The 23,832-nt window shown below is 43.5% G+C and overlaps 1 protein-coding gene and 1 non-coding gene across 8 annotated transcripts in view; one reads left to right on the forward strand and one right to left on the reverse strand.

The window, feature by feature from the left end:
* Wdr47 (WD repeat domain 47) overlaps positions 1-23,832 on the forward strand; it is a 67,293-nt gene that overhangs the window by 28,270 nt on the left and 15,191 nt on the right. For 4 of the 7 annotated variants that reach the window (XM_048363717.1, XM_048363720.1, XM_048363719.1 and 1 more), the window contains 3 exons: positions 9,840-9,960; positions 11,082-11,260; positions 20,570-20,830. In XM_048363717.1, the coding sequence (XP_048219674.1) occupies positions 9,840-9,960; positions 11,082-11,260; positions 20,570-20,830 (561 nt within the window). The remainder of the gene's footprint in view (positions 1-9,839; positions 9,961-11,081; positions 11,261-20,569; positions 20,831-23,832) is intronic. The other 3 variants (XM_048363718.1, XM_048363722.1, XM_048363724.1) reach the window with 1 other exon arrangement.
* LOC125364358 lies at positions 19,236-19,359 on the reverse strand. The gene has a single exon (XR_007213511.1). It is a non-coding gene; the product is annotated as a small nucleolar RNA SNORA40 (small nucleolar RNA).

The raw sequence follows: 23,832 nt of genomic DNA on the forward strand, positions 1-23,832 counted from the left end.
CAAGACAGAACTCACACCAATATTTCTCAAACTCTTCAATGAAATTGAAAGAGAACGTTCACTACCAGACTCATTCTATGAAGCCAGTATAACCCTCATCCCAAAACCAGGCAGGGACTCATCACAGAAAGAGGACTACAGACCGATTTCCCTGATGAACGTAGACGCAAAAATTCAAAAATTCTCAACAAAATTCTGGCCAATCGACTTCAACAGGTTATCAAAAAAATCATACACCATGATCAAACTGGTTTCATTCCAGGGATGCAAGTTGGTTTAATATACGCAAGTCAATTAATGTAATCCACCACATCAACCGGAGCAAGATAAAGAACCACATGGTTTTATCTCTGGATGCGGAAAAAGCGTTCGATAAAATCCAGAGCCCATTTATGCTTAAAGCCATGGAAAAACTGGGATTCCAGGGAACATTGCTGAATATAATCAAGGCAGTTTATGACAAACCAACAGCAAGCATGACTCTAAATGGGGAAAAACTAAAGCCATTCCCTTTAAAATCAGGAACAAGGCAGGGATGTCCACTCTCTCCCCTGCTCTTCAACATAGTACTAGAATTCCTAGCCAGAGCAATTAGGCAAGAAGAGAATATAAAGGGGATCCAAATAGGAAAAGATGAAGTTAAACTTTCTCTCTTCGCAGATGACATGATCCTATACCTAAAGAATCCCATAGACTCTACCCCCAAGCTACTAGAGCTGATCCAAAACTTTGGCAAAGTTGCAGGATATGCAATAAACCTTCAACAATCAACGGCCTTTCTTTATGCTAACGACCTGAAGACCGAGGCTGAAATCAGGAAAGCAACTCCTTTTGCAATAGCCCCCCAAACCATAAAATACCTAGGAATAACCTTAACCAAAGAAGTGAAAGACCTCTTTGAGGAGAACTTTAAAAGCTTGAAAAACGAAATTAAGTCAGAACTAAGGAAATGGAAAAACCTCCCATGCTCCTGGATCGGGAGGATTAATATAATCAAAATGGCAATATTGCCAAAGGCTATCTACAAATTCAATGCAATACTCATTAATATCCCAACACCATTTTTTAATGAAATAGAGGAAGCAATCGAGAAATTCATATGGAACAATAAAAGACCTAGAATAGCAAAAACAATCCTAAGCAGAAAGAACAGTGCTGGAAGAATGACAATACCCAACTTCAAGCTGTATTGTAAAGCTGTAGTAATAAAAACAGCTTGGTATTGGCACTGGAACAGGCCTGAAGACCAGTGGAACAGAATTGAAGACCCAGAAATGAACCCACAGAACTACGCCTACTTAATCTTTGATAAAGGAGCTAAAACAATAGTATGGAAGAAAGATAGCCTCTTTAACAAATGGTGCTGGCAAAACTGGCTCAACACATGCAACAAACTAAAACTAAATCCTTATATATCACCCTGCACCAAAATCAATTCCAAATGGATTAAAGACCTCGAAATCAAAACAGACACCCTGAAAACACTAAAGGAAGGAGTAGGAGAAACACTTGGGCTCCTTGGCACAGGACGGAACTTCCTTAACAAAGACCCAGAAAGGCTACAAATCAAAGAAAGGTTGGACAAATGGGACTGCATCAAACTGTAGAGCTTCTGCACGGCAGAGGACGTAGCTCGCAAGATAAACAGAAAGCCCACAGTCTGGGAGAAGATCTTTACCGGCCATTCAACGGACAAAGGCCTCATATCTAAAATATATGCAGAACTAAAAAAATTACCCTCTTCCAAAACAGAACCGCAAAGAACCAATAGCCCCCTCATCAAGTGGGCTAAAGACTTACAAAGAGACTTCTCTGATGAGGAAATGAGAATGGCCAGGAGACATATGAAAAAATGCTCTACATCACTGGCCATAAAAGAAATGCAAATCAAAACAACATTGAGATTCCATCTCACCCCAGTAAGAATGTCATATATCAAGAAAACTAACAATAACAGTTGTTGGAGGGGATGTGGCCAAAAGGGAACCCTACTTCATTGTTGGTGGGAATGTAATCTGGTTCAGCCACTCTGGCAAGCAGTATGGAGATTCCTTAGAAGGCTAAATATAGAACTCCCCTATGACCCAGCAGCCCCACTTTTGGGTATCTATCCAAAAGACCACAAACAAAATCACAGTAATGCCACCAGCGCAACAGTGTCCATCGTGGCACAATTTGTCATAGCGAGAATCTGGAACCAACCCAGCTGCCCCTCAGTAGACGAGTGGATCAGGAAAATGTGGTACATATACACAATGGAATTTTATGCCTCTATCAGAAAGAATGACATTGCCCCATTTGTAAGGAAATGGAAGGACTTGGAAAAAATTATACTAAGTGAAGTGAGCCAGACCCAAAGAAACATGGACTCTATGGTCTCCCTTATTGGGAATAATTAATACAGGTTTAGGCAAGTCATAGCAGAGCATCACAAGGCCCAATAGCTATACCCTTATGAACACCTAAGATGATGCTAAGTGAAATGAACTCCGTGTTATAGAGACAATTGTTATATCACAGTTGTAACTACTTTCAACGTCCCATGTGTATCTGTAGCTTCTATTATTGATGGTGTTCTTCTATCACCTTCCTGTGGTTGTACCTACACTATCTCTGTAATCTTATCTGAGTATATTGGAAACCGTGTATACTGGTATTGGAACTAGGAAATTGAAAGGGAATACCAAAATTGAGAGACACAGGGTAAAAAAAGACAAACAACTACAAAAGCAATACTTGCAAAACTGTTTGGTGTAAGTGAACTGAGCACCTCGGGGGGGAAAGGGTAAGGGGGAGGGGGGAGGGGGTTATGAGGGACAAGGTAACAAACAGTACAAGAAATGTATCCAATGCCTAATGTATGAAACTGTAACCTCTCTGTACATCAGTTTGATAATAAAAATTTGAAAAAAAAAAGTCTCCCACTATAATTGTGTTTGCGTCTATCTTGTTCTGTAATTCTGTAAGAATTTGCTTGACATATGTAGGGCCTCTTTTGTTCGGTGAGTATACATTTATCACCGTGATGTCTTGATTTTGGATTTTTCCTTGTATTAAAATGTAGTGTCCTTCTTTGTCTTTTTGAGTTGATTTTAATGAGAAGTCCAGCTTGTCTGAGATCAGGATGGCTACATCTGCCGTTTTGGTAGGTGCGTTTGTTTGGAAGATCTTGCTCCATCCTTTCATTTGGAGCCTGTTTTTGTCCCTTGCTGTAAGGTGGGTCTCTTGTAGACAACAGATGCCAACTTTTTGTTTGCGGATCCATTCTGCCAGTCTGCTCCTCTTAATCAGAGAGTTTATACTATTTATATTCAAAGAGATCAAGGATAAGAGTGTTTTTTCTCCTTCCATTTTCTTGTTCCGCTGTTTTTTCCTCTCTTTTTTTTTTCCCTTGTCTTTAGTGAGCTTCTCTTTCTGTTGGGCTCTGGCTATTGTAGTTTCTTTCTGTTTCTGTCTGTGTGTCCTGTACGATTTCTGTTGGGTGGGATTCCCCTCTTAGAATTCGCTGTAGGGCTTTTTATTCACATACTCCTTTAGATCCTCTTTGCTATGGAAAGATCTGGTTTTCCCTTCGAATGTGAACTCCAACTTCGCTGGATATTTAATCCTATGTTGCATATTGTTGGCCTGTAGAACTTGGATGGTGTTCTTCCACGCACTTCGTGCTTGATAGGTTTGTGTGGAGAGGTCTGCTGTTATTCGGATCCTCTTCCCATTGTAGTAAATTTCTTTCTTCGTTTTGGCTGCATTCAGAATTTGCTCTTTATTCTTGAGATCTGAAGTCTTGAATATTATGTGTCTTGGGGTTGCTTTTCTGGGGTCTGGCCTGCCAGGTGTCCTATAGGCTTCGGTTACCTGGATGGGGTCCCTTGTGAGATTGGGGAAGTTTTCTGCAATAACTTTATTGAAAATATGATGAAGCCCTCTGCTCTGGTATTTGGCTCCTTCTTCTATTCCAATTATGCACAGATTATATCTCTTGTCTTTGTCCACTAGTTCCTGGATTAGTCTGTCCTGAAGCGTGTTCACCGTTTCTTGGAGTGTGGTCATTTTCTGGTTCTTGTCAGCTGCTTTTTCGTCCAAGAGAGAGATTCTGGATTCCATATGGTCAATTCTTTGTGCTGTGGATTCAATTGCGGAGTTTATGGATGTCAGAGAGCTATTTATGGTTGTCAGATCAGCTCTGATTGTGGAAATTTCTTCCTTTAAAGAGTTGTATTTTAAATCTATTTTTTTATGCATTTCACGTCTCAGGATGTTAAGGTCTTCTTTAATGAAGGTTTGCATTGTATCCATTTTTGCTTCCATTTCTTTCTTGGCTTCCTGGATGTCCTTCAAGACTTCCGCTCTAAACTCCTGGAATTGTTTTCTGATTTTGTTTCTGACGTTTTCCATCATTTCTGTTAACATGGCCTCATTTGCTTTTTTATTCTCCATCTCCTCTTCAGTCGTGCTGCTTTTTGGAGCTGGCAAGTTGGCTTGCCCTTTGATGAACTGTGTTATGTTTCTTTGTGATTTGGGCATCTGGAGATCTGTGGGTGGCTTCTCTGGTTTGGCTTTGTGCTGGTTCCCGCTGGTCCGTCAGTGGGAGCCTTGTGTCCTGGTGTCCTGGCTCTGGGTTTGGGTTTGGCTGTTGCGCCTTGCTTCCCAATGGGTGAGCGTGACCTTCTCGGTTGTTGCTGAGGTGGTCACTCTCCCTGCACTTGGGGGCCAGTAGGTTCTGTGTCTTTCTCTGCGGGACAGTGTCCTGCCACTGTGTTGTGCTGAACCCCTGGTGGGTGTTTGCTGGTCGCTGATTCAGCGTGGCGTGGAGGATTATCTCTTCTTTGGTTCTTTTTTCCACTCCGTTTTGGTCAGGGGAGCTTACCTCTCAGGCAATTCGCCTTCCTGTGTGGACTGCTCTGGGGCCGGTGTTGTTGAGGGGGTGGCCCCCCACTTGTGTGAAATGCGCCAAACTGAGTGGGCACGGGCCGATGGAGAGCTCTGCTCTCCTGTGTAGGTGCGCCTACCAGAGCGCGCGCTGTCTCTGGGGGCTCCGCCCACCTGTGCGCTGTGCGCCCACTACAATGGACGCTGCCGCTGTGGCCCTGCCCACCTGAGCAGGGTACGCCTACCAGAGCGAGCCCTGGGTTGTTGGGTTGTGCTTGTGCCCTCCCGCAAGTCTGTTGTGGGGGGCGGTATGTGTGGGACCCAGTGGGATCAACTGTCGGGGCTCAGGTTAGTGCCCTCAGACTGCGCCTCCGCTGCGAGAGGGGCGTGTGATCAGGCCCAGGTGTCCCTGCTGTGCTGGTATTGCCCACCAGCGCCTGTGATTTTAGTTGTAAAAGTTCTCGAGGTCCAGGTGCCTCGGGTGGGGCTTGCACTGCCTGCCGTCCCCTGGCTCCTGTTGGGAAGGGGGCGGGGCCGGTGTGGCCAGTTTAGGCTCCTGGGCACCCTTGGGGCTGCTCCGCCCTTCCCCTACTAAACTCCTGTGACTTTCCAGAGCCTGATGGGCCATTCCCGCCTGATTTGGGGGTTCTTTGTTCCCTTGGCGTGGGAAAGGGGAGGGAGGGAGATCTAGCTTCTTTGTAGGGTTTGGGTCTCTGATAGCTGGTCTCCTGTTGGGGGAGGGGGTAATGGGGGACTCACTGGTCCTGGATTGTGTGTGTGTCCCGCACCACCGTTGGTCCTTTGGGGGTGGAGTGTTGTGGTGTGGCGAAAGGTGGTGGCGTCCCGGGCTCTCCCCTTCTGCACCGCTGGGTTCCCCAGCTGCTTATGTCCGTTCCCGGTGTGGACCCGAACTTCCCGTTGCCGCTGTGTGTCTTGGTCCGCACTCTCCCTGGGGTCCATGGAGTCCCACCATCTGGACTCTGCATTCCCGGTGTGAGTTTTGGGCAGTCGGTCTGCCGATCGCCAGGTCCCCTTTCCTAGCCTGGCCCTGTTTGGGCCAGGGTCGGCTGGTGGGGGGAGGGTACCCCGGAGATTCTCCAGCTACGTGTAGGTTTTCGGCTCTTCTTTTTTTGCTCCTTTTTGTTTTCCTGCGTTTCTCCACTGCTTTTGGCTGCTGGTTTTGCTGGGTTCTTGATGGGGTGTTGGGTACTGGAGTTCCCAGCTCGCTATTCAGTAGGAGCAAGTTGGGGTGCCTCCCTACTGTGGCGGCGCCATCTTCCTCTCTCTAGATTCTTGAATTGTTGATTCAGTTCCTTGTTTTTCTACTGATTTTTCAGTCTTAGTTTTCTTATTCTCCACCCAACTTCTATTGTAGTATTTAAATAAATAAACAATGTTTGTTTTAGCCAGGTGCTGGTGGCTCCTGCCTGTAATCCTAGTTACTCAGGAGGCTGAGAGCTGAGAATCGCAGTTGGAAGCCAGCCCACGCAGGAAAGTCTATGAGACTTTATTTTCAATTAATCACCAGAAAACCAGAAGTGGAGCTGTGGTTCAAAGTGGTAGAGCACTAGCTAGCCTTGAGTGAAAAAGCTCAGGGACAGTGTCCAGACCATGAATGTTAGCCCCATGACTGACAAAACTAAAGCACTTTAAAAAAAAAAGAAGATCACTGCCAAATAGCAGGCCCTGTGCTTGGCATGACGGCTGTGGTGATGGGTGAGGTAGATGAATTTCCTCTGTTCATGGAGTTTTGGTTTGGTTGGGGAGGCAGGCTAAAAAGATGAACAGGTATATAAAATAATTGGAAGTTATGTTAAATGTATTGAAGGAAAAAAGGATTGGAAGCTGAGAACAGAGTGTGGGGATGGTGGAGAGAAAGCCAGTGTCCTGGGGAAGCCTCTTGGAGGAAGTGCCCCTCTGGGTGCGTTTATGAGGAGAGTGGCTCTGGCAGGGGGCCCGGCACTGCCCTGCCACAGGTGACTGGGTGGTGCAACAGTGGAGAGAGGGAGGAATGCAGAGTTCATTGTAAGTGTGCGAAGGATTTTAAGTGGAGAATGACATTAAATTTGTGTTTCAGTAATTTTAGCTAATTTTTACATAATGTTCTCCGTGACAGGTTCTGTTCCCACATCCTTAAAAACTTTAAGAAATGATTTTCATGCTGGGTACAGGTGGTCCATGCCTGTAATCCTAGCTACTTAGGAACATGAGATCAGGGGATCACAATTTGAAGCATGCCAGGCAGAAAAGTCCCCATGAAACTCTATATCTGCAATGAACCACCAGAAAACCAAAAGTGGCACTGTGGCTCAAAGTGGTAGAGTACTAGCCTTGAGCAAAAGAGCTCAGGGATAGCGCCCAGATCCTGAGTTCAAGCCCCATGACCACCACCACCACCAACAAAATTGATTTTCATGTCACCTATAGCCCTGTCCTGAATTCCTCCTATGTTCAAGGATAGCTGTATTTGCTGTGCAGTTTTAAGAGACAGGTTGCTTGTTTTCAGTTCTCTTTCCCCTGTGAAATAGGGATTATAACATATTTCACAGGTAGTTGTGCAAATTAAATGATACAGAATATGAGTGTTCTATAGATACCACAAAATTAAATGTTACTCTATGAAAATCGATTTATACAAATAATGTAACTTTTTTTTTGTCAGTTGTAGGGCTTTGCTGTACAACTTTGAGCCACAACTCCATCTCATTTTTTTGTTTGTTTGTTTGTTTTTTCTGGTGGTTAAGTGGAAAGCATGGACTTTCTTACCGGGTCTAGCTTCATATTGCCATCCTGATTTTAGCCTCCGGAGTAGCTATGATTACAGGTGTGAGCCACCAGCTCCTGGCTAATGTAACTCTTAGTATTCCTAAAAGTAATAACTCTTAGGAATCCTTTTTTTATTTTTTTTATTTTTTTGCCAGTCCTGGGCCTTGGGCTCAGGGCCTAAGTACTGTCCCTGGCTTCTTTTTGTTCAAGGATAGCACTTTACAGGTACTCAGGAATAGAGTAGTTCCCCCCCCCTTTTCATTTTGTTGTTGTGGTCCTTGAACTCAGTGCTTGGATGCTGTCCCTGAGCTGTTTTGCTCAAGGCTAGCACTCTATCATTTGAGCCACAGCTATACTATTGGCTTTTTTGATAATTAATTGAAGATAAGATATTCAGGCTCACTTCAAACTTCAATCCTCAGATCTCAGCCGCCTCAGTAGCTAGGACTACAGGCATGAGCTACCAGCACCCCGCCATAATCAAATTTCTTTCTTTTTTTTTTTTTTTTGTGGCCAGTCCTGGGCCTTGAACTCAGGGCCTGAGTACTGTCCCTGACTTCCTTTTGCTCAAGGCTAGCACTCTGCCACTTGAGCCACAGCGCCACTTCTGGCCGTTTTCTATATATGTGGTGCTGGGGAATCGAACCCAGGGCTTCATGTATACGAGGCAAGCGCTCTTGCCACTAGGCCATATCCCCAGCCCATAATTATATTTCTTAAAGGGAGAGGTCATTTAATTTTTATAATTGGTCCTAGGGTTCCTAAACCATGTAGATAATCTGTATAGGTGTTTGGTATTCATCATCTTCAGAAAAAGTCAATGATTAAAAATTTTAAATAGAGTAGTTGTAGAAAGTAGAAATTGTTAGTAGTATCTGGCTTATTTCTCTGAAAAATTTATTTATAGTTCAAATACCAGTAATGACAAAAGAAAACACATAAATGCATCATAAATGTTGGATAAGAGATATGTTTTGTTTTTACGTAAAATGAAAACAGAATGAAAAAGACTTTTAATAAAATTTAAAAGTAAACCCTGCCCAGTTCCAGTGGCTCACACCTGTAATCCTAGCTGTTCAGAAGGCTGAGATCTGAGAATTGTGGTTCAAAGCTGGCCCAGGCAGCAGGAAAGTCAATGAGATTTTTATCTCCAATTACTACCAAAAAGCTAGAAATGGAGCTATGGCTCTAAAGTGGTAGATCCACTAGTCTTGAGCAAAAAGCTCAGGCTCAGCTCAAGCTGAGTTCAAGCCCCAAGAATAGAAAAATAAAAACAAGAAGAACTCCTCTCTAAAATCAAATTCTATTTTTGAAAAGTATTATTGTAGTTGAGGGAAGAGAGGAAAGCAAAAAAAAAAAAAAAATGCAGCATGGGGAAATAGCCTATTAAAATCATCTAGGTTTAAAACCCAGCAGGATATAAACTGTTGTTGTTTATTTTCTTTTATGTAAACATTTTTATTATTGTGAAGGTGTTATACAGAGGGATTATGGTCACATAAGTCAAGATTAAGTTTCTTTTTGCACAGTGTCACTCCTTCCCTTGTTATCCACAAACTCTTCTTGCCTCCAGTTTGATTCTGAAGCAACCTCCTAGAGACCAGCAGCCTGGCTGACAGTCCTGGCTGCAGCCAGCCTGTTCTGCTGGAGGGATGCACCAGCAGCTTTGTGCCGCAGGTTTGGAGTGTAGGCAGAAGGCTGAGAACGACTGCCCAAACCCTCCGTTAGTTGTTGTTAGCATCAATTATTTATACAGAGAAGTTATAGATATCTTGTCTCCTCTGTCATTTTTCTCTTATTCCCCTCCTTTCTTCCCAAATCAATCTCAATAACTTGAGTATCCCGTTTTAACACATGTGCATAAAATATATTGACCATATTTGTACTTGTTCACCCTCTCTGTTCATACTCTCCCCTCCCACAACCCCAACAAGATCTGTTTTACATTCATGTCATTCCCTGGGTGTGTGCGTGTGTTCTAATTGTTCAAAGATGTTTCACCATCAAAATCCCCAAATTTAATGTGACCTTTAAAAGAAAACACGCATACAAATAAAGATATCTGGGCTAAAAAAAGAACTCTTCTGTTCGCCTGGTAAGCACTTAGGATAAATATTCACTTTTTTAGACTCAAAAGTTCTCTGACTAAAATGTACTTTCCTTCATTCTCCCTGCTGTTTTGCTTTTTGGCACCTTTCTGGAAGAAGTGATACACCTGTTGAGGCACAGCGGCCTATCAGCAGTGAAATCTTGAGTCAGAGTTCAGTTTCTGAAAAAGAGCCTGCAAATGGAGCACAGAATCCAGCTAAGCAAGAAAAAAATGAGGTAATATTTATTACTGTTTGCTGTCCTTTAGAGCTCTTTCCCTTGGCAAAAATAATAGTGTTTGCTTGTATAGAACCTTGAAATCATTTTCTACTGTTTGGGAGTAGGAAAGAGAATATCTAGACTTCCTTATTGGCTCATTCTTCTCCCCAAAGAATATATGGTATATCTTTTTTACATAAACCATGTACATTATTTTGTAAGTCTTTTAACGGTTGGGCTGGGGAGTAGCATTCCTAGCACACGCAGGGCTCTTGGCTGAAAAAAATCTTTTCAAACTCTTCCCAAGAAAGAGAAGAGGCAGCTAGGCACCAGTGACTCGTGCCTGCCATCCTAGCTATTCAGGAGGTGGAGATCTGAGATCATGCTTTGGGCAGGAAAATCCATGAGGCTTTTATCTTCAGTTAACCACCAGAAAGTTAGAACTGAGACTCTGGCTCAAGTGGTAAAGCACCAGCAGAAAGACTCTGGAAGTTCTATAGAGAACACATTGTATCTATAGATTGTCCTAGGTAGTGGTCACATTTTAACAAAATTAACATTTCCTATTCATGAACACAGGATGCATTTCCTTTAAATCTAAAAATTCTCTCAGCAGTGTTCTGTACTTTGCAATGTAAAAAAAGTCTTTCCCCTCTTTGGTTTAATTCATTCCCAGTTATTTTGTCCTTCTATATGCTAGCCTAAATAAAATTGCTATCTTGTTTGCCTCTCGAGTAGCTAGGATTTCAGGCATGAAATCACTGGCCTTTAAAAAAAATCAAATATTAATGCAGTCTCTCAATATGTGTTGTATTCAGGTAATGACAGTTTCATCGTTATATACATATATGTTCCCTGTGTCCCCATGAGAGCCATTAATTTGCACTTTTTATTTTGGGTTGGCCAAGGAATCTGGGCAACCATTCATCTTGGCTAGTATATTTATTTGGTGGACTAAAGCAAATTAGCTGATTTCTATGAATATTATGACTAATGGGTACTGTGTTACTTTTCCAAGAGAATATATTGTTTTGTAGCTGTTAAATGTATCTAGCTGTCATCTTTCGGCATTTCTAGAAGCTACTGTTATATATTCAGTAATAATTTTTTCAACTATATCGTTTTTCTAATATTTTTAGCTTCGAGACTCCACTGAGCAGTTCCAAGAATATTACAGGCAAAGATTACGCTATCAGCAACACTTAGAACAGAAGGAGCAGCAGCGGCAGATATACCAGCAGATGTTGCTGGAGGGAGGTGTGAATCAAGAGGAGGCCCCCGACCAGCCACAGAATCTTACTGAACAGTTCCTTAACAGGTTGGTCTTCCATCACTTTTTAAAATATAAGGAATTTTATGAGTACATTGCATCTTAATGAATGTCACCCCTTCCTTCATTCTCCCCTCACTTTCCCTTTCCCATCCCTATCCTCAAGTTACATAATTTAACTTTCACATAATGTACATTGAATATGATGACTGCATTTGCTCACCCCATGCCATTAAATAATCTATGAGAACATTATGATAATAACACTACAATAGTTCATATACTGTGGTAAGATCCTAAATGTTTAAATTGCATCCTTATTATCACACTTTAAGGTTTGTTCATATTTTTATACTTTAGTAAGCAGTCAGATGAGAGAGATTACGGTGATTTTACAAATGAAAGATTAAAAGTTTGTAGGATATAAACTTTTGTAAGGGCGCTTGCTTCTTTCTGGAAATGTATTTATTTCTTTTTCTACTCCACAATATGTGAAGCACTTGTCTAAATACACTGCTCATCACAAAGTATGATAATTTCTTTTTTTTGTAATTTATTTATTAATTAAACAAAAAATTTTTGACAAGGTGTTATGCAAAAAGGGTACAGTTACAAAGTAGGGCAGTATGTACATTTCTTGTGATATCTTACACCCTGTTTTTCTTTCCCTTCCCTAGGTCAGGTAGACATATATACAATATACAATGTACCAAGAACATATACAGTAGCCACGTGGCCTATGCCCAAGAAAATTCGCCTAGGGCTTTAAATGTAATGTCGATGTTAGACAATATGTCGACAGTAGTCTTATATGAATGTACATACATAGCTTTTGAGCTATTGTATTCCACTGAGAGGTCAATTTTGACCTTTATATGTTGAGTAGTTGTTTGGTTTTAGTTACATACTGTTGGGTCGCTGCCCCAATCCTGTGGGAAATACCATTTGACAAGCAGTTTTTGGTTTCACAGACCTGGTCTCTACTGTCTCTCCGTCACCCCTTCTTAACAGTCATATATCAGGGAGATCATGCCCCTTTGTTTTCTGTGTTCTAGGCTTGTCTCGCTCAACATTATTTGTTCAATTTCTGACCATTTCCCTGCGAATAACAATATTTCACCATTCCTAATCGCTATGTAGTATTCCATTGTGTATAGGTACCATATTTTTTGGATCCATTCATCTGTGGAGGGGCATCTGGGTTGTTTCCATATTTTGGCTATTGTGAATTGTGCCGCGATAAACATGGAAGTACAAATGTCTTTTTGATATCTTGGGGCCTGCTGTTCAGGATAGATGCCTAGGAGTGGAATGGCTGGGTCATAGGGTAGGTCTATATTGAGCTTTTTGAGAAACTTCCATATTGTTCTCCAAAGTGGTTGTACTAATTTGCACTCCCACCAACAATGGAGAAGGCTTCCTCTTTCCCCGCACCCCCTCCAGCATTTGTTGTTGCCTGAGTTCAGGGTATAGGCCATTCTAACTGGGGTGAGGTGGTATCTCAGGGTTGTTTTTATTTGCATTTCCTTTACTACCAGGAATGTTGAGCATTTCCTCATATGTTTCTTTGCCATTTTTATTTCTTCTCTTGTGAAGTCTCTCTTTAGCTCCTTTGCCCATTTCCTAATTGGTTTACTGGGCTTGGAGGGGCTTAGTTTTTTGAGTTCTCTGTAGATGACAGATATTAGGCCTTTGTCTGTTGCTGTGCTGGTGAAGATCCTTTCCCATATGGTTGGCTGTCTTTCTGTTTTGGTGGCTATGTCCTTAGCTGTGCAGAAACTTTTGAATTTGTAGTAGTCCCATTTGTTGAGTCTCTCCCCTATTTGTTGTGCCCCTGGGACTATATTCAGGAAGTTCCTTCCTGTGCCTATAAGTTCTAGCATCTTTCCTACTCTGTCCTTCAGTAGTTTCAAGGATTCAGGTTTGATATTGAGGTCTTTGATCCATTTTGAGTTGATCTTGGCACATGGTGATAGGCTTGGGTCTACTTTGAGTTTTCTGCATATGGCTGCCCAGTTCTCCCAGCACCAGTAGTTGAAGAGGCTCTGTTTATTCCATTGTATGTCTTTAGCTCCTTTGTTGAATACCAGCTGACTGTAAGAGTGTGGTTTTATTTCTGGATCTTCAATTCTGATCTATTGGTCTTCCGGTCTGTTTTTATACCAATACCAGGCTGTTTTTGTTATGATGGTCCTATAGTAGAGCTTGAAGTCTGGTATTGTGATACCTCCTGCACTGCTTTTTTTGCCTAGAATTGCTTTGGCTATTCTAGGTCCATATGAATTTATGTATTGCTTTCTCTATTTCAGTGAAGAATGTGACTGGGATTTTGATAGGGATTGCATTGAATTTGTATAACAATTTGGGCAATATGGCCATTTTCACTATATTGATTCTGCCTACCCATGAGCATGGGAGGTCTTTCCATCTCCTTGTGTCTTCTTTGATTTCCCTTATTAGATTTTTACAGTTCTCATTAAATAGGTCCGTCACCTCTTTGGTTAGATTGATCCCTAGGTACTTTATTCTTTTTTTGGCTACTGTAAATGGAATTGTTTCCATAATTTCCTTTTCTGCTTGTACATTGCTGGTGTACAGAAAAGCTGCTGACTTTTGTGGATTGATTTTGTATCCTGCTACTTTGCCAAAATGGTTTATTAGGTGTAGGAGTTTGGGGACTGAGTTTTTTGGGTCCTTCAGATATAAGATCATGTCATCTGCGAATAGGGATAGTTTGATTTCTTCCTTGCCGATGTGGATCCCTTTGATGTCCTCCTCTTGCCTTATTGCTATGGCTAGGGATTCCAGCACTATGTTGAAAAGAAGTGGGGAGAGTGGGCATCCTTGTCTTGTTCATGAGTTTAGGGGGAATGATTTAAGTTTTTCTCCATTTAATATGATGTTAGCAGTTGGTCTGCTGTATATGGCTTTTATTGTTTTGAGGAATGTTCCATCTATTCCTGTTCTCTCCAGAGCTTTTAATTAGTATGGATTTTGTATTTTGTCAAAGGCTTTTTGGCCATCGACTGAGATAACAATGTGATTCTTGATTTTAGTTCTGTTTATGTGGTGAGTTACATTGATTGATTTACGGATGTTGAACCATCCTTGTGACTGTGGGATGAAGCCTACTTGGTCATGATGTATAATTTTCTTTTTTTTTTTTAATTTATTTTTTAATTGAACACAAATTTTTTGACAAGGTGTTGTACAAAAAGGGTACAGTTACATAGTAGGGCAGTGTGTACATTTCTTGTGATATCTTACACCCTGTTTTTCTTTCCCTTGCCTAGGTCATGTAGACATATATACAATACACAATGTATCAACAACATACAGTATCCATTGGGCCTACGCCCAAGAAAATTCACCTAGGGCTTTAAATGTAATGTCAATATTAGACAATATGTCGACAGTCTTATATGAACGTACATACATAGCTTTTGAGCTATTGTATTCCACTGAGAGGTCAATTTTTGACCTTTATGTGTTGAGTAGTTGTTTGGTTTTAGTTACATAATTTTGGTTTCGCTGACCCAGTCCTGTGGGAAATACCATTTGACAAGCAGTTTTTGGTTTCACAGACCTGGTCTCTACTGTCTCTCCGTCACCCCTTCTTAACAGTCATATATCAGGGAGATCATGCCCCTTTGTTTTCTGTGTTCTAGGCTTGTCTCGCTCAACATTATTTGTTCAATTTCTGACCATTTCCCTGCGAATAACAATATTTCACCAGTCCTAATTGCTATGTAGTATTCCATTGTGTATAGGTACCATATTTTTTGGATCCATTCATCTGTGGAGGGGCATCTGGGTTGTTTGCATATTTTGGCTATTGTGAATTGTGCCGCGATAAACATGGAAGTACAAATGTCTTTTTGATATCTTGGGACCTACTATTCAGGATAGATGCCTGCTAACATGGCCTCAGTTGATTTTTTTTTTTTTTTTGGCCAGTCCTGGGGCTTGGACTCTGGGCCTGAGCACTGTCCCTGGCTTCTTTTTGCTCAAGGCTAGCACTCTGCCACTTGAGCCACAGCGCCACTTCTGGCCATTTTCTGTATATATGGTGCTAGGGAATTGAACTCAGGGCCTCATGTATATGAGACAAGCACTCTTGCCACTAGGCCATATCCCCAGCCCCTCAGTTGATTTTTTATTCTCCATCTCCTCTTCAGTCATGCTGCTTTTTGGAGCTGGCGAGTTGGCTTGCCCTTTGATGAACTGTGTTATATTTCTTTGTGATTTGCGCATCTGGAGATCTGTTGGTGGCTTCCCTGGTTTGGCTTTGTGCTGGTTCCCGCTGATCTGTCAGTGGGAGCCTTGTGTCCTGGTGTCCTGGTGTCGGGATCTGAACGATCCCTTTCTCCCCGATCTCCCGGGGAGAATGCTTGAACCCTAAAATCTATGAAAGAGCACTCAGCCTTGCCTTCCGCCAGCAGAAGGACAAGGCGTACTCTCGTGGACTTGCGCTAAGTTGAGGAAAGGTTGCTGAAGCCTCCCCTCCTCCTAGTCCCCTCACATGTTACCAGGAGCAGGGGCGGAAAGAAGGCATCAGGGACACGCTGCGATGGTGGGATGCGTCTCAGCCCTCTGATGGCGGGACAGAGAAATTTATTACGATGACAAAGGCGGAAGGGGAAGGACTTGGGGTGACTGACTGATTGGCTGACTGTGCTGTCACTCAAGTGATCCTGGAACTTCCTTTCTGGGCTGGGCAAATCTATCATGGTGGCATGCACATGTTCGCCTCCCAAGGGGTGGGGGGCTTCTTTTCTGGTTGAGGCTGAAAGGTGGGAGGGGCTCCCTCCCATTGTCCCAGGGCTGGGGGAAGGGCAGCATCTCGCTCTTGGTGTCCTTCCACCAAGACCAAAACAGTCCCCAACATCCTGGCTCTGGGTTTGGGTTTGGCTGTTGAACCTTGCTGCCCAATGGGTGAGCGTGACTTTCTTGGCTGTTGCTGAGGGCGTCACCCTCACTGCACTTGGGGGTGAGTAGGTTCTCTGTCCTTCTCTGCGGGACAGTGTCCTGCCACTGTGTTGTGCTGACCCTAGCGTGCCCCTGGTGGGGGTTTGCTGGTCGCTGGTTTAGCGTGGCTTGGAGGCTTTTCTCTTCTTTGGTTCTTTTTTCCACTCTGTATCTTGGTCAGAGGAGCTCACCTCTCAGGCGGTTCGCCCTCCTGTGTGGACCGCTCTGGGGCCGGTGTTGTTGAGGGGCAGTCCACCCTCTTGTGCAAAATGCGCCAAACTAAGTGGGCACGGCCGCTGGAGAGCTCTGCCCACTTGTGCGGGCACACCAACCAGAGCGGGCCCTGTCGCTGGAGGCCCTGCCCACCTGTGTGGGGTACGCCTACCAGAGCGAGCCCTGGGTTGTTGGGGTGTACTTGCGCCCTCCCGCGAGTCCACTGTGGGGTGTGGTATGTGTGTGCCCCAGTGGGATCAAGTGTCTGCGTGGCCCAGGTGCCTCGGGTGGGGCTTGCAGTGCCTGCTGTCCCTGGGCCCCTGTTGGGAAGGCTCCTCTGCTCCCTTGGTGCTGCTCCGCCCTTCCTCTGCTAACTCCGGTGTCTTCCCAGAGCCCGATGGTATCTTGCCCCCTGATTTGGGGGTTCTTTGTTCCCTCAGGGTGGGGAGGGGGAGGGAGGGAGTTCTAGCTGCTTTGTAGGGTTTGGGTCTCTGATAGCTGGTCTCCCATTGGGGGAGGGGGTAATGGGGGACTCACTGGTCCTGGATTGTGTGTGTGTCCTGCCCCGCCGTTGGTCCTTTGGGGGTGGAGTGCTGAGGTGTGGCAAAAGGTCGTGGTGGCGTCCCCGGCTCTCCCCTTCTGCGCTGCTCGGTTTTCCCACTGCTCACGTCTGATCCTGGCCATGCAGTCCCGAACTTCCCGTCGCCGCTGTCTGTCTTGGTCCACGCTCTCCCTGGGGTCCGTGGAGTCCTGCTGTCTGGACTCTGTGCTCCTGGTGTGGGTTTTTGGCAGTCGGTCTACTGTTCGCCGGGTCCCCTTTCCCAGCCTGGCCCTGTTTGGGCCAGCGTCGGCTGGTGGGGGGAGGGTACCCCGGAGATTCTCAGGCTCCGTGCAGGTTGTAGGCTCTTCTTTTTTTGCTCCTTTTTGTTTCCTGCGTTTCTCCACTGCTTCTGGCTGCTGGTTTTGCTGGGTTCTTGATGGGGTGTTGGGTGCTAGAGTTCCCAGCTTGCTATTCAGTTGGAGCGAGTTGGGGTGCCTGCCTACTGTGGCGGCGCCATCTTCTCCACTTTGTTCTTATTTTTTATAAAACCTAAGTTATAAAATAATTTAGGTTCAGTTTAGAGCATATTGTTGTTAAAGCATCCTATTCAATTCCTTTGATGATTAGTTGGGAATTACATTACAGGGGGAGAATGCTACAGGAATCCATAGAATAAACAATCTATAATTGTGAATGCGTGCTTATCCTTTTCTTGTAAACTAGTTCCACAGATTCTTTTAACCTTTTATTGTTTTCTAATCCTTTAATGCAGTTTCTTTTTGTAATGTGAATTGAACTCAGATTGGGGTTGTGTAGTCAAGAGCTGTATTACTGAGCTATATCTTCAGCCTCTAATAATGTAAGTTTTTGTTCAATTCGTGTGTGTGTGTTCCAGTATGGGGGCTTGAACTCGGGGTGGGCACTATCCCTTAGCTTTTTCTATCAAGACTGGTGCTCTAACACTTGAGCTCTATCTACTTTCTGCTTTTTGTGTGTGCCAGTCCTAGGGCTTGAACTCAGGGCCTGAGCTCTATCCCTGAACTTTTGTGCTTTACCACTTGAGCCACAGCTCCACTTCTGCCTTTTTTTGGTGGTTAATTGGAGATGAATCTCATGAACTTTCCTGCCTGGGCTGGCTTTTAAATGTGATCCTCAGCCCTTAGCCTCTTGAATAGCTAGGATTACAGGCATGAGCCACCAGCACCTACCCACTTTCAACTTTTTGATGTTTAATTGAGATCATCTCTGAGCCTTCTGAGTAGGTATGATTATAGCCATAGCCCACTGGTTCCCAGCATCTAGACTCTTAGTTTTGTGTATCTATGTGCTTGACTAAAATCAAGGACAAAGAGAATGGAGATGGAATTTATAAATTAAAATGCACTTTTCCCCTTAATGTTCTCATTATTTGCAATTTAAATTATACTTTTTCTTTCTTCCTTCTGAGAGGTAGAGAAATTGTGTTATGTAATAGATCTTACTGAATAAAACAACCCTTGCATAATAGAACTTTTTTTTTAAGACAAAGTTTTGCTTTGTTGCTCAGACTTCTGGACTCAAACAATCCTTCTGTCTCAGCCACTGGAGTGTTGGGACTGCAGTCACATGCCAGTCCATAGAGCATATGGTAGAATTTTTTAAATTAAATTTTATTGACAAGGTGATTTAAAGAGGGGGTACAGTTACATAATAAGGTAGTGAGTACATTGCTTGTCTTTATTTGTTACACCCGCCCTCATTTTTCTCTCCCTTCCCTAGTTCAGATAAGCATATAAGAATTTTTATTAGGGGCTGGGGATATGGCCTAGTGGCAAGAGTGCTTGCCTTGTATACATGAGGCCCTGGGTTCGATTCCCCAGCACCACATATACAGAAAATGGCCAGAAGTGGTGCTGTGGCTCAAGTGGCAGAGTGCTAGCCTTGAGCAAAAAGAAGCCAGGGACAGTGCTCAGGCCCTGAGTTCAAGGCCCAGGAATGGCCAAAAAAACAAAAAAAAAAAGAATTTTTATTAATAGTACTGTACAATTACTTTATATTTCTTGATTTTTCAAATGAATACTATAATTGACATTATTGATTTGGTACTTGCTATAGGCATATTCTGCTCTTGTCCTACCCTATTTAAGAGGGGGTAATGGTTTATTAGTATTTTAAAGACATTTTATACTTCACATTTTCTAAATTTATTTGACCTCAGTTCCCCTTTTTTATTTTTTGCTTTTAAATGATCAGCTTTATTCTTACAGCCAATTTAAACAGGTTATCAGTATCCCCATCAAATCAGACTATTTTAGGGATTTTTATATTCCTCTTAGGTGCATCAAAATTCATGTTGAAGAATGAGTTCTAGGTTTCAAAAGATGATTTTTTTATACTTGTGTAAAAGCATTTGTTTACAAGCTAAACAAAAATATATACAAGTGATGCCCCCTTCTTAATGGATTAACTTTCTTAGTTCTCCTGTTAGCTTACAAATATTGCAATTTATTTATTAATTTTTTTGGCCAGTCCTGGTCCTTGAACTCAGGTCCTGAGCACTGTCCCTGGCTTCTTTTTGCTCAAGGCTAGCACTCCACCACTTGAGCCACAGCGCCACTTCTGGCTTTTTTTCACCCTGTATATGTGGTGCTGAGGAAAGGAACCCAGGGCTTCATGTATATGAGGCGAGCACTTTACCACTAGGCCATATTCCCAGCCCCGCAATTTATTTATTTTATTATTTCTCATTTATTTACTTTTTTGTGCTGATCCTGGGGCTTGAACTCAGAGTCTGAGTGCTGTCCCTGAGTTTTTTTGCTCAAAGCTAGCACTCTGCCACTTGAGCCACAGCTCCACTTCTGGCTTTTTGGGTGGTTAATTGGAGATAAGGATCTCACTGACTTTCCTACCCTGGGCTGGCTTTAAATCATGATCCTCATATCTCAGCCTCCTGAGTAGCTAGGATTACAGGCGTGAGTCACCAGCACCTGGTTCAAATTAAATTGAAAATTAAGCCAAAGTCATACTGGAGTTTTTCTGCCTCTGTGCTTCGCCCCCCCCCCCCCCCGCTTTTATGATAAAAGTTGCTTTTTAGAGGCAGTCTCAGTATGTATTCCTCCTGACCTTAAATTTACTGTGCGGCACATTAGCCTCAAATCCATCCTGGTTTTAACTTCCCAGGACCAGCCTCACAGTCCTGTGCCCCTCATGCTGTCAGTATGGTGCTGCGGGGTGGGGGGTGGGGGTGTCTTCTTTTGTAGTCTTGGTTATGTGTTTGGTAACCTCCTCTTTTTTTTTTTTTTTTCCCCCAGTCCTGGGCCTTGGACTCAAGGCCTGAGCTTCTTTTTGCTCAAGGCTAGCACTCTGCCACTTGAGCCACAGCGCCACTTCTGGCCATTTTCTACATATGTGGTGCTGGGAAATTGAACCCAGGGCTTCATGTATACGAGGCAATCACTCTTGCCACTAGGCCATATTCCCGGCCCTTGGTTATGTGTTTGGTTATATCTTGGTTTTGGCAGATTTTTAACATTAACTTTGCCAAATACTATATGTGCATACATTTATTAAACTTCAGTCTAGTAAACTTTAATCTCATAATACATTAGAAATTTAATCACATTTTTATTTCCCACTATTTGTGTTTTATTTGGTAGGTCTATTCAGAAGCTTGGTGAACTAAATATTGGAATGGATAGCCTTGGTAACGAGGTGTCAGTGCTTAATCAGCAATGTAACGGGAACAAAAGCAATGGATCAAATAATTCTTCTGTGACTAGTTTTGCTACACCACCCCAAGACTCTAGTCAGAGATTAACACATGATGCTTCAAATATTCATACAAGTACTCCTCGTAATCCTGGATCGACAAATCATATACCCTTTCTTGAGGAATCACCTCCTTGTGGAAGCCAAATGTAAGTGATTAACTTTATAAAACCTGGAACTATTAATTTGCTACTATGAACAGCAACATAGAAATTGCACTTCTCACATGGGTGCCAGTAGCTTCGGCCTGTATTCCCAGCTACTCAAGAGGCAGAGATCTGAGTTGTGGTTCAAAGCCAGCTCAGGCAGGAAAGGCTATGAGATTCTTATCTTCACCAAACTACCAAAAAAGCCAGCACTGGAGCTGTGGCTCAAGTAGTAGAATGCTAGCATTGAGTAAAAAGCTCAGAGAGAGTGCTCACACCTTGATTCAAGCTCCAGAACCAGCACCACGAAGGAAAGAAAGCAAGAAAGAAATATTATACTTTTAAATCAGAACATGTCTATCTAATATTTGTTTCTTTTTTATTATTATTTTCCTACTTGATTACTCACTGAACTTGAACTGAAATTTTACATTTAAAGTTTTGTCTATGTAATATTCATACTTGAGTTTAGAAGACAAATAGATTAGGGTCCAGGAGTGGTGGCACACATCTGTAATCCCAGCACTAAGTCACAGGAAGGAAGATTGAGAGTCTGAAACTGGCCTGAGATATTAGGGAGACTGTCTCAAACCCTCTACCCCAAATCCAAAAGTCTGGAGATGTGGTTCAAGTGATTAGGAAGAGCCGAGTTCAAACCCCAGTATTGTCCAGTAGATACAGTGATGATTAAAAGACAAAGAAAAATGATACTTTAAGGCTTAAGAAAATCAAGGAAGAGTAGGATACAATAACAGAGTAGAGGCTTTCTTCATCAGACTCTGTGGATGAGAAGAGCCTGAGAAACAAAGGAGAGACTATATTTGTTTGGAAGAGCAAAAGTTAGGAAGAGAACTGAGAACTGCCAACAAGGAATAAGAGGACTGAACAATGTGGCAAAACTGGAAAATGACAGGATTAGAAAGTAGTTTGCTGCTCCTGCCCCTGTCTCTCCTGTGGGGATGGGAAGCCAAAGCCTCCATCACAGGGTGAGCCAGGTGACTACCAGGACAGAATGACCAGAATGACAGACCTAGCCACGGGACAGTTCCCGGCCTCCTGCAAGCCTTGAGCGCGGCAGGGACTTGGTGGGTCAGTGACTCCCCAGTGGGACAGACCTGTGTCAGATAAGGCAGCCTTTAGGGAGGCACCTTCCCAATGAGGGAGGGCTTCCTGCTTGAGACTGAAATGCTGGGAGATAATATTATATTGGCTATGGGAAAGTATCCAGTCAGGCTGTAAGACTAAGGCACTTCCCACACTTAAAACAATCGCAGTCCAGAACCAGAAATTCAGAACCACTCACCCACAGCCTTCAGGTAGAAGAATCATCCAGTGGTGGACATAGAGGGGCAGAGGTTTGCTTTGGTGGAGAAGTTCAAGCTCATATTATGATTCTTCCCGCCCCCCCCCCCCCCCCCCCCCGCCCCACGAACCAGTCTCTGCTGCTGGTGGAGAGCTTTTGCTTTGGGGAAAAACCTGTGATGAGCACATAGGGAAACACTGGAATAAATCACCCAGGGAATGCTATATAGAAGAGCTGCCAGAGAAATAGGAGGTGCTGGAGACAGCTAGTAACTCTAGCGGTTTGTGTGTGTGCATGTGTATATGTGTGAATGCACGCCCATCTTGGGGCTGTGGTCTGGGCACTGTCCCTGAGCTTTTGTGCTCAGGGTTACTGCTCTACCACTTGAGCCACAACTCTACTTCTGGCTTTTTTTTTTTTTTTTTTTTTTTTTGGCCAGACCTGGGCCTTGGACTCAGGGCCTGAGCACTGTCCCTGGCTTCTTTTTGCTCAAGGCTAGCACTCTACCACTTGAGCCACATATATATGTGGTGCTGGGGTATTGAACCCAGGGCATCATGTATACGAGGCAAGCACCCTTGCCACTAGGCCATATTCCCAGCCCCTACTTCTGGCTTTTGCTGGCTCACTGGAGGTAACAGTCTCATGGACTTAACTGTCCAGGTTGGCTTTGAACTGGAATTCTCAGATCTCAGCCTCCTGAGTAGCTAGGATTACAGGTGTGAGCCACCAGAGCTGGCTTCTAGCTGCTTTTAAGTGGCTTATAGTCAGGCTTTAAGTCTAAGAGCTATACCAGGGAGTTAAAACAACTGCAACCTAGGGAACTTTGAACCTCCTCCTGACAGCATTCAAGTGGAGGAACTTCATCAGAGTTGGGTAAGTGCAGGAGAGGCTTTGCATTGGGAGCAGAGAGCTTGAAGTAGGAACTTGGGGAAGTAAACTGGCCAGCCTACATTGTAGAGAATGACAACAATGGGAACTGTTGGAGTTATCAGGTTACTTTAGTGTTTGTCCGGGGGTGGGGGGGGGGGAAGGTTTGGACATGAAGGGGGAAAGGGAGAGGTAGAGGCCGTGACACAGGCAGGCTGAGAGCATATGGTGGGACCTCAGGAAGCAGTGAGGGGCTCAGTGGTTGGCAGGCCCCATCCTGTGTGACACAGGCATGGACTCAGGGCCCCAGGACTGGCAAATAACAACAACAACAGAATGTTAATGATGTTAATTCTCCAAAAGACATTGAAGCTGGTTTCAGGTGACTCACACCAACATTTGGCGGTTGTGAATAGTGCTCCAGTGAGCATTGGTATACAGGTGCCTCTACTGCATCCTGACTTACACTCCTGCAGATTTAACATCCAAGATTGTATGGTGGTTGTTTTTGGGGGTTTTTGAGAAACCTGCAAACTGAGTTCTATAGTGGTTGCACTAGCTTGCATTCCCACCAACAGTGCATAAAGGTTTCCTTCCCCCCTGCCTTCCCCATAGCATTTGGTGGTGTTTGTGTTCTTCACAATGGCCATAACATGATTAAAAAAACACAAAACTTCAGAGAAAAGCACTTGCTCTTATTTCCAGGATTCATTATTTCCTTTTATATCCCTAAAGATTATATTTGTTCCCTTAATTACCTCTCCTTTTCTGAGTTTCTTTTTCTAGCTTTTATCTAGGAAGCTTTGTCAGTGTGTAGAAATCTTTGGCTGTT

Source organism: Perognathus longimembris, chromosome 15 (assembly GCF_023159225.1).
Source record: "Perognathus longimembris pacificus isolate PPM17 chromosome 15, ASM2315922v1, whole genome shotgun sequence".
In the NCBI taxonomy this organism is placed as follows: Eukaryota; Metazoa; Chordata; class Mammalia; order Rodentia; family Heteromyidae; genus Perognathus; species Perognathus longimembris.